General features: G+C 40.4%; 1 protein-coding gene across 1 annotated transcript in view; it reads left to right on the top strand.

The window, feature by feature from the left end:
* Positions 1-8,317, top strand: part of DUS4L (dihydrouridine synthase 4 like) — a 40,351-nt gene extending 32,034 nt beyond the window's left edge. Inside the window, exons 11-12 of the mRNA XM_035332457.1 lie at positions 5,903-6,003; positions 7,355-8,317. Coding sequence (XP_035188348.1) covers positions 5,903-6,003; positions 7,355-7,393 — 140 coding nt within the window. The 3' untranslated portion in view covers positions 7,394-8,317. The remainder of the gene's footprint in view (positions 1-5,902; positions 6,004-7,354) is intronic.
* Positions 8,318-14,146: the final 5,829 nt, after the last annotated feature.

A 14,146-nucleotide genomic window follows, 5' to 3' on the forward strand; every position in this document is an offset into this window, starting at 1 on the left:
AAATGTCTCACTATCATTAAGTATCTTAGGAGCAGACAGTGCAGAGGTGAGCATGCTTTTCCTGATGCATGTTAGATGCATTTCTAAAAAAAAAGGTTGACTGCGTTAATTAAAGGCTCTCTTTGCAGCCAGTATCAGACCTGTGGGATTTTTCTGGGGAAAGAAGGGGTAGTATGATACTGGGCAGTGTTAGGCAACTATCATGCAAATTCACAACAGTTTTTTTTTTCTTGATCTGTGAAATGTGCAATGTTCATTTATTCAGAATGCTAATTGTGACAAGCAGAATAGATGTACGTAGTGCTATGTTACTCTGTTTCATTTTGATGGCTTTGAAAATTATCCAAAAATCTACATCAACACAAACCATCTGCAGGTGGAGATGAGGTTGGAGTCGAAGGACATTTGGTGAAGCAGCTATCCTTGGGTTGAGGGCAGGACTGGGACTTTCAGCATGTCATATTTGTTTTCTTGCTCACAGATCCTGCACTGTGGAAATGGTGTTGTGTGAAACCCGTGTTTGTAACTACGGGACCTTTTGGGCAGGAGGGAGACTTCCTCACAGCTGTACTATTCCACTTTCTGCTATCTCAGGTCATCTTTTTGATGACGCTGTCCTGGTGTATGGTGGAGGCTACGGCTTTATTTACACAACAGAAATTTATACAGAACAACTAGTATCGGTCGAGTCTTGTAAGAGAACAGACTGGTGTTCCTGGTGGACTCCTGGCCAGCTTGTTGACCCCTTCCTCACTCTTCTAACAGTGTGTCATAGCAAATGAATGCACCTAAAGCTTCTACCTCTAGCTAATGGAGCATTGTGGACATTGTTGTCCCCAGCACCTGCGTACAGTTTATGAGCTGTGACTTCATTGCATCTTTGAGCTGAGACTGTGGTGCCACATCGAGAAGAAATGCACAGATAACATGTATGTGTCTCTGCAGTTAGGATTTCACTCTTTGTACTAACTTTTCAAAGGAACTTTGGTGCCTTTGAACTTCAGTTCAACTTTTTCCTGAAAATACTCTTTATTTATATGTATTTTTATCCTAGGCATACAATGAGGGCAGGAGAGAATTCTGGTGAAACCTCTGTGCATCCCTCAGTGAGGTTTGTGGGCTGTACAGAATGTGTAACAAGGGTGGGTTTTGTTTCCTGGTTGCACAGCACTGTAGGAGACAGGAGTAAGGGAATGGCAAGATGTGGAGAGGGCTGGTTTAGAATAGTTTTTAAACTGTTGACTGTTCTAGAAAGTGTATATGTACAGATACACAGCTCACACTTAAACACGAAGATCACTGGGTGTTGGGAAGATTTAAGTGATAAATACAGACCTTGGGAATACATTTCATAGAACTGTTGCCACCAGTGAGAATTCAGCTTGGCTTTTGTGCTGCTAGGCAGGCTAGTGACACATACATGAAAACTGTACTGATGTTGAGCTCTGCTGAAGCACTCCAGTTCTTAAAAACAAACAAAGTATCACCCTTTATCAGCTTTCTTTTGTAAGCTGGGAATAGGAGACATGAGACTGGGGAATGAGTTGACCATGGTCTCGTGTTACTGAACCAATGGCAGAGGGAGGTTTAGAAACCGAAGTCCATCTTTCTTAACCTTTTTAACAGAGATCATAACCATTGCACAATGTCACATGCAAAAAAAAAGCTTATATTCATTTTTTGTTGTCTCAGAGGGATGGTACTGCATATAGCAAGCATGGTTTTGTTTAAATAAGGCCATTTACATCATCTGCAGGTGCTGTACTGTCACTTAGTAATGATGTTGCGTTTGAGGTTGTCAAAGGTACTTGAAATCACTTGGTGTAATTTTTTTGGCACTGCCTTCTCTCATTCTGTGTTTATCTGATCATTATATCTTCAAGAGAGAATTCGGAATTATCTGGAACTACTTGGCTGGAGCTGTGTTCCCAAAGATTTGTTGACAAATCCTGTCTCATCTGTGCATAGATCCTGAAATGTGTCTAGCTCTTCCTCAACATGAATATTCTCAACAGAGGGATCTTTTGTAGTCTTAGCCTATTCCAAATCATTTCAGTTTTAGACTTGTATTGTGAGCAATGCTGATTTTAAATTCCAGACCATGCCAAATATTGAGCACTGTAAGTCAAGTAATTCAGTCAGGCCAGGACTAGTGGCTGTGCAGGAGAAGGCCTGAAGAAGCGGGGTGGAAGCTGCTTCTGTTGCTGTTGTTTCATTTTATTCTACTCTTTGGTTCTCCATACTTTTTGAAATTAGAAGGTAACAAAAATAGTACAGCTACTGGGCTGTAGGACTGGACTTGAGAGGAATCTGATCTCTGCAGTAAACTACTTAACCTGGAACAAGATATAGAGAATGTGGTAAGAGAAGGTCAAGTTCTCTATCTTTCCCTGACTGTACATGTTGTATCATTTTATGGACCTCCAATCACACATGTAAGTGTAACAGGATAGTTTTCCATAAATGTCTTCTGGTATTATACTGCCCTAAGGATTTTTGTGTTCAATTTCTTCAAAGGGAAAGGGAAATAGTGGAAAAAGATGGCCCACCTTTCACAGCAGTGAGGCTGCACTCAGCACAAGAAGGACCTGGACCTATTACAGCGAGTCCAGAGGAGGCCCACAAGGATGATCAAGGGGCTGGAGCACCTCTCCTACAAAGACAGGCTGAGGGAGCTGGGGTTGTTCAGCCTGGAGAAGAGAAGGCTCCAGGGGGACCTTAGAGCAGCAGCCTTCCAGTGCCTAAAGGGGGCCTGCAGGAAAGCTGGGGAGGGACTCTGTAGGACAGGTGGAATTGGATTTAAACTAAAAAGGGGAGATTTAGATTAGACATTAGGAAGAATTCTTTCAGAATTGAGCTTTAAGCCTCAGAAACCCACATGTTTTTTTGGGCATTACAAAGAGCAGGCATTCAATTTCCATTTAAAGGAAGAAATTACTGTGAGGGTGGTGAGGCCCTGGCACAGGCTGCCCAGAGAAGCTGTGGCTGCCCCATCCCTGGAGGTGTTCAAGGCCAGGCTGGATGGGGTTTGGGCAACCTGGTCTGGTGGGAGGTGTCCCTGCCCATGGCAGGGGGTTGGAACTGGGTGGTCTTTAAGGTCCCTTCCAACACAAACTACTCTGCTCAGTTCTGGGACTTAATGACTTTTTTTCTAACTAGCTGCATTAACATAGAAGCAGCATCTTTCACCTCATGCCCGCTTGTGCATTTACTTGGTAGGAACAATCAGCTCTTGGGGTTTTGTTTGCCACCAGTCCAGCTGCTCAGCCTCCTTTGAGGCAAAACAACCGGCCAGATGGAAGCTGGAAGCAATAACCGACTGTGTGTACAAGAACTATTTTCTGGTTTGTGCTGGGGGAGCGTTCGTTTGATGCGATCCATATGACAAACAATGTACCTGTACAATTGATTTGGCTGTAGGGCAGTGTTCGTGTCGTGGCAAAACAGTTGAGCAGTGACATCTGGAGAGTCTCTGTTGCTTGACAAGAAGACATCCAGAGAAGCTGGCATGCTGGAGAATTCATGTGGTCAAAAATGTGACACTTTTCTTTTTTATTGTGTGGCCCCAGCAGGAGTGAGGCTGATTTTCTAATCCGTGGCCAACGCAGGTGGAAAGGACAACCTGCTCTTTGCTTTTTCCCCTTCTGGGGTTAGGTGAGGTGTTCCTGTCACACATCTGTTTTGGTCAAAACATTGAAACAGTGCACTGGCTTGTTTGCTTTCTTGATTTGCAGATACCTCCAGATACTTTTGTTCATGTTTTAAAGATACAGTTGTTTTCAGATGCAGCCAATGTACTGTGCTGCTGCTTGTAAACAGCTGAATAGTGTTGGATCAATTAGGACCTCTTCAGAAATACAGTATTTTTAAGGTAGTTAACTGGAAAACTGGCAAATTTAGCAGAGGTGAAATGCCATTTGGGTGTGAATTTTGCCTACAGCTTAACAGTCAGAAGCTTATCAAATTGTCACAGGCTGACTTCATTGTGATTTCCAAATTTTACTATCAATATTTAAACAGTAGCAAGAGTAGAGAGAGGATCAGAAAGAGTAAATGCAGTGCGGTTTTACTTGCCAGATATGTGGAAATCATGGTTACCAAGACCTTTAGGAGAAGTTTTTTGCATGGATGCTGTCAAGATTGTATTGATAACTCTGCAAAGTGAAGTGAAATAAAGAATGAAAAGGTACAGAATACATTTTTGACCACCACGGAGTCATTATGCTTAAATGTAATTAACTTCAGTAGATCAGAATTTCAGGCAAGTTAAAAGTCGTATTACTGGAAAAAATACTTAAAGGTTTTTAAAATGAAACTTTTCAAAATTATTTGAATCTAAACATCCAGTTTAATTAATTAAAACAGGGAATCACAGAATCACAGAATTACAGGGGTTGGAAGGGACCTCGAAAGATCATCGGGTCCAACCCCCCTGCCAAAGCAGGTTCCTCAGAGCAGGCTGCCCAGGTAGCCATCCAGACGGGCCTTGAATATCTCCAGAGAAGGAGACTCCACAACCTCTCTAGGCAGCCTGTTCCAGTGCTCCGTCACCCTCACCCTGAAGAAGTTCTTTTGCATGTCCGTGTGCAACTTCCTGTGTTCTATCTTGCGGCCATTGCCCCTTGTCCTATCCCCACAAACCACTGAGAAGAGGTTAGCTACATCCTTCTGTCTCCCACCCCTCAGATATTTGTACACATTGATAAGATCCCCTCTCAGTCTTCTCCAGGCTGAACAGACCCAGGTCTCTCAGCCTTTCTTCATAGGGAAGATGCTCCAGGCCTCAAAATGAAATGAAAATGAAATGAAAAAGGAATTTTCCTCTACGCATGTAGGAAAACTTTCAAGATCTGTGTCCTGATGTCTCAGGAACTAGGGATCAAGAGTAAGCTCCCCAAGTGAAATATGGTTCAGATGAGTGTGCTTGTAGCTAGGTGCTTAACAGAAAGCACATCTAGCTCCTCAGCTTTTGAGAGCAGGCTCTCTTACAGAAGTGCAGCAGTTCTTGAGTGTCTGGGAGGTCTCTGGGAAAGAACAGTCTGCCTCAGGCAGCTCACAAAGGATCATCCACATTGTTGGAACAAGGAAAACAGCCATATTTAAAAACACATCTCAGTGGTACAAATAGAAAGAAACATTTGCTATGTGAGGCAGCCCTATATAGGTCATTAGCAATGTTTCTCTTCCTGAGTAAATTAAGTTTTTGGATAATTAATAATTTTGGATAATTAAAAAATAATTTTTTTTGGATAATTAAAAAATAATAATTTTGGATAATTAAAATTAAGTTTTTGTGCTGCTGCATCAGAAAAATGTATACAGATATGTGAGATACTTAAAGCATAGGTATGTAATGATGTCTAAGTGACCTTACTGAATGCTTCCATAACCATTTCGGAGTAATGATTTTATGAAACTTTATGCCAATTTACTCTGCGTTGTAAATTAGCCCCTGTGGATTCCTGGGCTTTTGCACCACAACATGGACCTGAATGCATACTTGCTCTTGGTTTGTTACTGGTGAGGTTGGGAGTAGAGAAATAAGCACTTTTTCTACCAGAAAAAAACTGTTACGGTTGTCTGTCCCACGACCACATTTTTGGCCTTCTCATCCATAAAGCAACGGTTCTAGTGAATGAACTCATGCATGGTAAAATAGACAACAGGGCCAAATGGGGGGTCAGTGCTCCTCTAATAATGTATTACATCCCTATACCCCTCCCCCCTCATCTGATAGACAGCCTCAGTTACTTTACTAAAATCCTGTGCAGTGTTTGAATACTGTCTTCCTTTTAAGATGTCTGACAGTTTTGCTTTGGGGGTTGTAGAGGTTTATTTTTCTGGAGTTGTCTCCTGCAGGAATACAAGTAATAATTAAAACACAAATTCTGATATTTTACAGCTCTTCTCAAGGCAAATAATGAAGTGACAGCTGTTAAAAAGCAGTCTGAAGGCCTTAAAAGAGAATATGACCGTCTGATGAAAGAATATGAACGGCTTCAGGTAGGTGGTTGACTGTACAGGGTTCACTGTATGAACGTAACGTTCTGAAATTGTACCAGCAAAATTCTGCTTGCTAGGTGTTTATGACGCAAGGAATTTACCAGTGTCTTTAGTATGGCATAAAGTTACAATGCGCAGCACTCCTTAAGCTTCATCAAAATAGTAAAACTTTGTCTTGTAAGAACTGGATGGCAAAGCTGTTAGCATTTTCTTTGCACTTGAGGTCATCATCAGACACTATTTGGCTGTCGCTTGGGAGTTAAGATTCAGCTCAAACAGAAGCTTCTGAGAAAATGATAGCAATAGTGTGTGTGGTATATACATAGTTCATAGGTGCTATTTTATTTTGTTTGCTCTCTAAACATGCTTTTGCAACACTAGGTTATAAATGTTGCAATGCTGTTAATATGCAAGAAGGGGAAAAAAAAATACCTAGGCTAAAAACAGGCTAGTATGAAAATTCAACTGAAGTACAAAAAAGATAAACTAAAGGTGAATTGGCAGTTCGAATGGGTTTGCATATGTGCATAGCTATAATACTCATAATAAACACAGTAATTACTTCTGGTAAAACTGGGAGCCCTGCTTGTTCTTTTTGTCTGAGAGGCAATGGTATGTTGCATGCCTAACATCTGCCTCAGCCTGTCAGTTTTGGTTGAAATCTGTCAGTAAACAGGAGTGTTAGTCTGTTTACAGGACTAACTGTCTGTTGGGATGAAATACATCATTGATGTTATCATTCTGGTGACCACTTCTCAAGAAGAACAGTTTGGCTGTGTGTTAAAAAACAAAAAAAAGGCACATTTGAGCTGGATATCATCTAGTGGTGTGTAAAGCTGCTTACTGATTTCTTGGCCTCTTACTATCCTTCTATAGAGACTGCTCAATTGGTCTCTGTGTTCCAAAGGTGAAACCACCATCTGTGTCCTATCTTCGTGCTTCCTTGTGCCATGAGCCACACACAGTAGTGCTGCTGCATTGCCAACAGCCTTGTAGTCTATGATACGCATCCTTAAGTTTTTTTTTCTGTTTACCTCTGACTGACAGTACAGAAGGTACTGAGCACCCAGTGCATTCAACTGGTTTGTCCCTAGGAGTTGTTGGAAGAAAACACTTTCTGCTTAGTTTGCTGCACAGTTCAACTGTAACACGAGCAGAGAGCAGTAGGCTGCATGGCTGTTAATGTATTAGGATCTGAAGCACACATATTATGTGGGATAGGATCGATGGGACTGCAGCTTTTTGAAGTGAACAAGCAGGTTCAGTATGAAGGGACAAAATGGGGTATCTGGAGTCAACAGTTCCTGCTTTTGCCAACATAAAACATAATTTTTAATCTCTCTGTTTTCAGGACAGTTCAAGTGAAGCAGAAGATAAGAAAGACCTGTAAGTGTGTCTAAGGCGGATGGCATTGGTACGATCGCTTCAGTGTGAAAAGCCTCGCGCTGTTTAGGCTCCTGATGCGTATCTGAAACAAAACTTGATTTTTCTGAAAAGCACATGCACTGCAGGTCACGATTCAGATTCCGCTAATATATTTTGGTTGCCAATATATTCTGTGTTTGAAATAAAACGTTAAGTGGCTTACCAGATTTCCTCTGGAGTTTGTCACTGCTCTTGTGAGAAAAAAACACGATAATCTTTCAATTCCATCTGGAGCAACTGATCTCCAAGCTCTCACCTTTCAAAATGGTAAAAGATCGTGCACCATTTGCTTGTAGAATTTGAGTGAGATTGTATATCATGCTAAACCTTAAAAACACAGTTACCAAAAAAAAGTCTCTTGTGACACCTATTTGGAGTCTTCAAAAATTCGTTTAGCAGTCGGTTGTACAAGCTTTTCATCAATCCTTCCACTTCAGTGGAAAACTGAATGACAATCAATCTAAAGAAAATAACTAAATAAAACTGTATTTCTAAATCCATCTCACTAGCTTGTGACTTTCACTTAGCCACATGGATGAATGTATTTTAACAAATAATATTTTGCATGCCTCTGGCTTCTTTTTCTTTAATATACTGGGTTGTGCCAGTTTTCATAACCTAATTTTTTAATTGGTTGTTATTAACTTTCTGAACTTTTACACTGTTTACATCCATTTACTTAGTACATGCCACCTAACTGCTTTTGCCTTGCTAGGTAAGCATTATTTTATTTTTTTGTGGATACAATACCTCGAATAAATGTGCACTGTTTTGCATAAGCTCTTTTTGGCATTCTGACAGCTGTTTCAGGTTTTTTTTTGTTAGTTGGTTCCAATTTGTATTTGAAAGTTGGATATGTTTCTTATATTAAAGGGATTGTTTAAGTTCATGAGTTTGAGTTTATTCATGTAAGTCTTACCCAATCTTATAAGAGTTAAGAAGTATGTACACAAAGAACAAAATACACTTCTAACTTGGTGATACTGAACTGCTCCTGGAAATAGAGCCTTCTTCATAGGGCTCATTTCCCTCCACAAACAGGATTTGTTTAGCTTAGAATTTTAACACAGCGTATATATTAAGTGCTTTAAAGCATCATAGTGTGTTAAATAAGGATGTTTTTAAAAAGTAGCTCATCTTTGCAGAGTCACAGAATCATTAAGGTTGCAAAAGACCTCCAAGATCATCTGGTCCAACCAATATTGCCCAGTAGTACAGAATGTATTCTGGGGGCTTCTAAGAGGTTGGAAATTTGTTTCTTTATATCAAAACTTTAAGGAAAAGCTTTGAATTTTGATTAGTACCTTCACCTTCCCAAATCTTTGGTGATGTAGTTGAATATATATTTTATATATTTTCTTTCCAGACATTCTAAATATTTAAAGTGATAGCGGAATGTTATCCCAATCTTACAATCCGATCTAAAGACTGTTTTGGAAGCCTGGGAAATGAAGCACTTTCATCTCAGAAGACAAGTTCTGGGGATCAAAGGCTAAAATATTTGTGGATCTGTCACTTCTAACAAGATCTATGGTAGATACAGTCTCATTTGTTTTAAATACTGAGAGGAGACTTTTAAAAAATAAAAAGGAAAAAAGACATATAAAACATCTGATCTTAATAACAGAACTAACATTGTCCCCCATCTCATGTTCTTCTTACTTTAGACCCGAAACAAGAGCAACTATTACTTGCTTGTTATTTACTATTATCTGCTCATTGAATTTAAAGCATTTCTTCATATAAACAAGCTGAACATGAGCCAGCAGTATGTATGCCCTGGCAGCCAGGAGGCCAACTGTGCCCTGGGGTGTGTCAGGCACAGCAATATTGGTCGGGTGAGGGAAGGGATTGTTCTGCTGTGCAGCCTCACCTCAAGCAGGTTTGGGTGCCAGAGTATAAGAAAAATATAAAACTGTTAGTGTCCGAAGGAGGGCTACAAAGATGGTGGAAGGTCTAGAGGGGAATATATAACAGGAGGGCTGAAATCCCTGGGTTCGTTCTGCCCAGAGCAGGCTGAGGGGAGGCCTCATGGCGGCCTGCAGCTTCCTCATGAGGGGAGCGGAGGGGCAGGCGCTGAGCTCTGCTCTCTGGGGACAGCGACAGGACCCGAGGGAACGGCATGGAGCTGGGACAGGGGAGGGTCAGGCTGGGGGTTAGGGAAAGGTTCTGCAGCCAGAGGGTGGTGGGGCACGGGGACAAGCTCTCCACAGCAGTGGGCACGACACCGAGCTGCTGGAGTTCAAGGAGCATTTGGGCAGTGCTCTCACACACACGGTCTGATTTTTGGGTGGTCCTTCGGGGGGTCAAGAGTTGGACTCCATGATCCTTGTGGGTCCCTTCCATCTCGGGGTATTCTATGATAAGTAGATAAATAGTAATTTAAATGAAAAACATCACACAGAGTACTCTTAATCTCTTAAAAAGGTATCTTAGTAAAACAATATGGAACAACAAAAAAATCAGTTGTGATTGCACTGATAGTATCAGTACTTCACCTTGACAAGGCCAGAAGTTTCACATAATTTTTGCTCTAGAGCATGAGTGAAGTTTGAAGGTGTGCATAGTGGTATGTACTGTTCCACCAGAAGCTGAAAATGATACCTAGTATTTTTAACAATATGCATTCAACTCGTGATACTCACATACTGCCCTCCGTAAGTACATCAGTAACCTCAGGCTAGCATTTCCTACTGCCTGATCAGAAGGTGGCGATCCACTTACGAAGAGATTGAAGAGGCAACAGTCTAAAAACAAACGGAACCCCTCTGCATAACAGGCCACAGAGGATATTCCACTAATTAAAAATCAGGGATTGCCTAAAGCTCCCAGACTTCCTACTTTGCCTCTAGTTATTTCTTCTGTCATATCCATTATTTGTATCATTTATCAAATTTCCTGTCACATAGTTCTATATGACAGTCATCTTTATGGACTCATCAAGTCATCTTTGGACTCGATGATCCTTATGGGTCCCTTCCGACTCGGGATATTCTGTGATTTTTATTGTGGGTAGTCACACTCATTTCACTGAGTTGGATACCATGCACAGCTCTTTAGAGATCTAACACATCCATCTCAGCTTTCTTCACATAAAAGTAATTTTTTGTTGCTCATATGGAGTACCTGCTTTGTAGACCTGTATTCTTCCACAGAACACTTGAGACATGTTTTTGTAAAACCTGAAGTCTAGATCGTATACCTGGAAATCCCAGTAGACAGCAAGTGTTGCAGAACAGCTTGCATGTGCATTATTTCAAAATATTTTATACATGTTCAGAGCCTTCAGAGGTCTGGACTGATCAGCTTTAAAGTTTTCTGCTCAGTAATATTTCAAGTTATGAGTTATATGCAGGGAAGAGTAAATCAAAATTGCACGTTTAACTCCTGATCTTTCAGGCTGTTTGGTCAGGTTCTCTCTGCCTGTTTTGTAGGAAAGAATTAGAAAAAAAAAAATACATCTCCCCTAGCACTGACGGAATCAACATTACTTCCCATACTCCTGTTTGATGGTTGATTTAATTCTGGGTATGTCTCCAGAAGGAAGAGTTTAAAGCTCTTTATACCTAATGTCAATGTAATTGTCTGGTTGTTCGGGGGCTTTTTTTTTTTTTTTTTTTTTTTTTTGTCTTTACAAAAGTAGGAATGTGCAGTTTCAATATTTGAGTGGGGAAATACATGACAGAGTATGAAACAGTTCTAAATGTACTTGCACAGGTTTAAGTAATAGCAGCTTTTCAAAAAAAAAAAAAAAGTAAAAGTAAAAAAGAAACGATAAAAAGAAGAAAACATGTTTTCATGTTTTTTCATAAACTCCTTTTTCTGCTGAGTCAAGAAAGCAGTGAGGTCATGGTGGGTGCATGAGAACTGACCTGAATATTAATAGACTTAGCTACATGCTTTTCCTTAAGTGAAAACAACCTTAGTTAGGCAGAGTGTTTTTCCCTTTTTCCATTTTCTAAAACAAATGTCTGCCAATGTACCTTATTTAGTAACACAAAATGTAGACAGTCTTTCCTGAAAATATATTTGCGTGTTAGCTGCACTTGCTGCAGCAGTAGTTCCCAGCTACATCTCCTCATCGAAGAGGCACTATGCTTTCTGAGCTTGTTCTGAAGGGTGAAAGCTCTGGTTTTGCTCAGCATTGAAAATATCAGAAGTTTATTTTTTCCAAATGTGAAGTTCTTGTAGAAGTCTTAAATGTCTGCGTCAGTTCTTGAGGGTTCCTTGAAATACTAAATTTACTTTGGAAGCTCTTTGGGATGGAAATCCTCATTTTGCTTTGCCTTTGGACAGTGCTTATCCCAGTGGCAACTGTAAGATGGGTCCTTCTGCAACTGGATGCAAATGATTTCGCAGATAAGTTGGAAAATCAGCTCTCAGTTATGTTTTTCCAGTTCTCCAGTACTCTGTGTTGAATATTGCTGTGTATGTTAACTGTAAGCTCTAAAACCGTAGTTTTGCAACTGAGCATCTCCAATTCAGACAGAATGTGGAATGTTTTGTTTTCTATGATAAAATGTGATACTTATGTTTCACTCTTGACAAAGTTTGTAAATAGAGCCAAGCATTGCAAAGTGCATTGTGAGGAAAACAGTAAAGTCCCTCTTGTTTTGTGTCCCTCACTCTGAAATGCGATTGTGCTCCATAGGAAATCCCTGTTGTCATCTGCAAGAATAAGTCTGCCCTAAAAGGATGATGATATTCCACCTCCTGGCAGGGAGAACATGGTGCAGTCCTAAAGGCCAGTTCTTTCTATGCTAGAGCATTCCCTTCTGAAGTCCACTGAGGTGGTCTTACTCTACACCAACACAATCAAGTTTGGGGTTTTCAAATTCCCAAATACACTTGGGTGCATCAGGGTTTAGCAAGTTTAGCAAGCCTACGCCCTGTGTCTTGTGAACAGGAGGAATTTGATACCAGAGCTAGCATGTCGGTTAGAGGTGAGGAGATACCAAAGGCAGCTACTTGGAAAAATGAAAACAGGAAGCATCTCTCAGAACATACTTATTGGGAAATGACACCAACTGCAGCTGTAATAAAAGCATGCCTGCAAGACCTAGGTTTATAGCTTAAATCCTTTCCTGTATTTGGCTGCCAGAGATCAGGCTGTCTGTGTAGTCTGATGAGGTTTACTTTTTTTCTTTGAAAACAGAGCCAGAAGAGGTGGTACTTTTGGTGATAATCATATTTTGTAAGACAGCTTAATATCTGCTCACCTGAAAAGTGGAACTCTGTTCAACATCTTCCTTAGCTGAAGGTTTAAACCCATATTCCTTTGACTATAGAATAAACTCAAAGCTGGCCAGCAAGTTACTTACCTACTCCTTCTTTCAGAGTATAAGGCATGGTACAGAAAATACAGTGAGAGAGCAAGTAAAAGGGACTGTTATTCTTGGCCAGTAACAAACTCTTAGGCTTTGATTCTTCTCCAGCCATGACTTAGGCATTTTGAGTTACGGACTGGGAATAGACCGTGCAGCGATACCAGAAGCAGGGACTTGGAAACAGGCTCTGTATCCATCCTAGCCTTGTTTCTCTCATACCAAATACAAGATCCATGTAGGAAATAGTAACAAATAATAAGGTAAACAAAAGGGTTTAGAAGGCTGATGCTGATTTGAAGCTAACAAACAACAACAACAAAAAAGCTAAAGTTGAAAAAGGAAATGAATAGCCAGCCTTCTGGCTTTAAGGGTTACAGTTCAGGGTAGGAGGATGGATGCTAAGTGGGGCAGCATCCTGACTGAGGTCAGCAATATCACAGTTTAGAAACTCATTGCTTCTGATTTCACTCTGACCCGCCTGTGTGTATAGGATCTGTTCTACACCAACCAGGAGTTGCATTCTTTATCTTCTTTCTCAGTTTTTGTTTTCAAGTACAGGTGTGTGCAGTGTGTTACACAGATGGCATTTTTTCTTGAAGTCTCATCCTCAAAGGTGCATACTTCGTCCTGCCAATATGCACTGTCCTAAAAGGTTCTCATCTGTACACCAACTGCTAGCAATCCTACAGCATCTCATCACCTGTGAGATGCTGAACCTCAGCGTTCATGTGCTGCAGGAAATAGATTTCCAAGGAACATGAGTTACACTTGATTCAGATTCTTCAGACTGTAGTCTTCCAATGTTAACTGCCATGTTCAGTAGGGGTTGGTTTGGTTTTGCTTGGTATCATCTAATTCTCTTCTAAAATCCTAGTTATATGAATAATAAAATAATCATACTTTTGTGGGTGTTATAGGAGAAAAGAATATACATCCAGCCCTAAAAACTGAGTTTCTGTTGTGTGTTCTAAGTGTATGGCATCTATTGGATTCCTGCAAATATTTTTGCTGCTGTAATTCTTTACTTTAATGATTAACCTGGAAGCCATTATGCCTTCTGGAGTCCTTTCATTGTCTTTGTGTTCAGTTTTGAACCTAAGAAGATATTACCACAAGAGCTTTTCAAAGCTAAATTTCAGAACTGTTCTTCGTGCTACTCCATTTTTAACAGGAGTGGATTATAACTCAGTAGTTTACACAGTTTTGAAGCCAGCTGAGTTTTCCATATGTACTTCAGCATACATCTAACTGAATCAGGCTCCTGTTCTGTTTCCCAACCCACATTCCATTTCCCTGCAGCATTATCTGCTAGCAATAATAATAAAATAAAATCTGAAAGCAGCCTAATTCTGCAGCACATAACATTTACATAAGATAACTTTTCTTAAAAT

This window comes from Oxyura jamaicensis, chromosome 1 (genome assembly GCF_011077185.1).
Source record: "Oxyura jamaicensis isolate SHBP4307 breed ruddy duck chromosome 1, BPBGC_Ojam_1.0, whole genome shotgun sequence".
NCBI lineage: Eukaryota > Metazoa > Chordata > Aves > Anseriformes > Anatidae > Oxyura > Oxyura jamaicensis.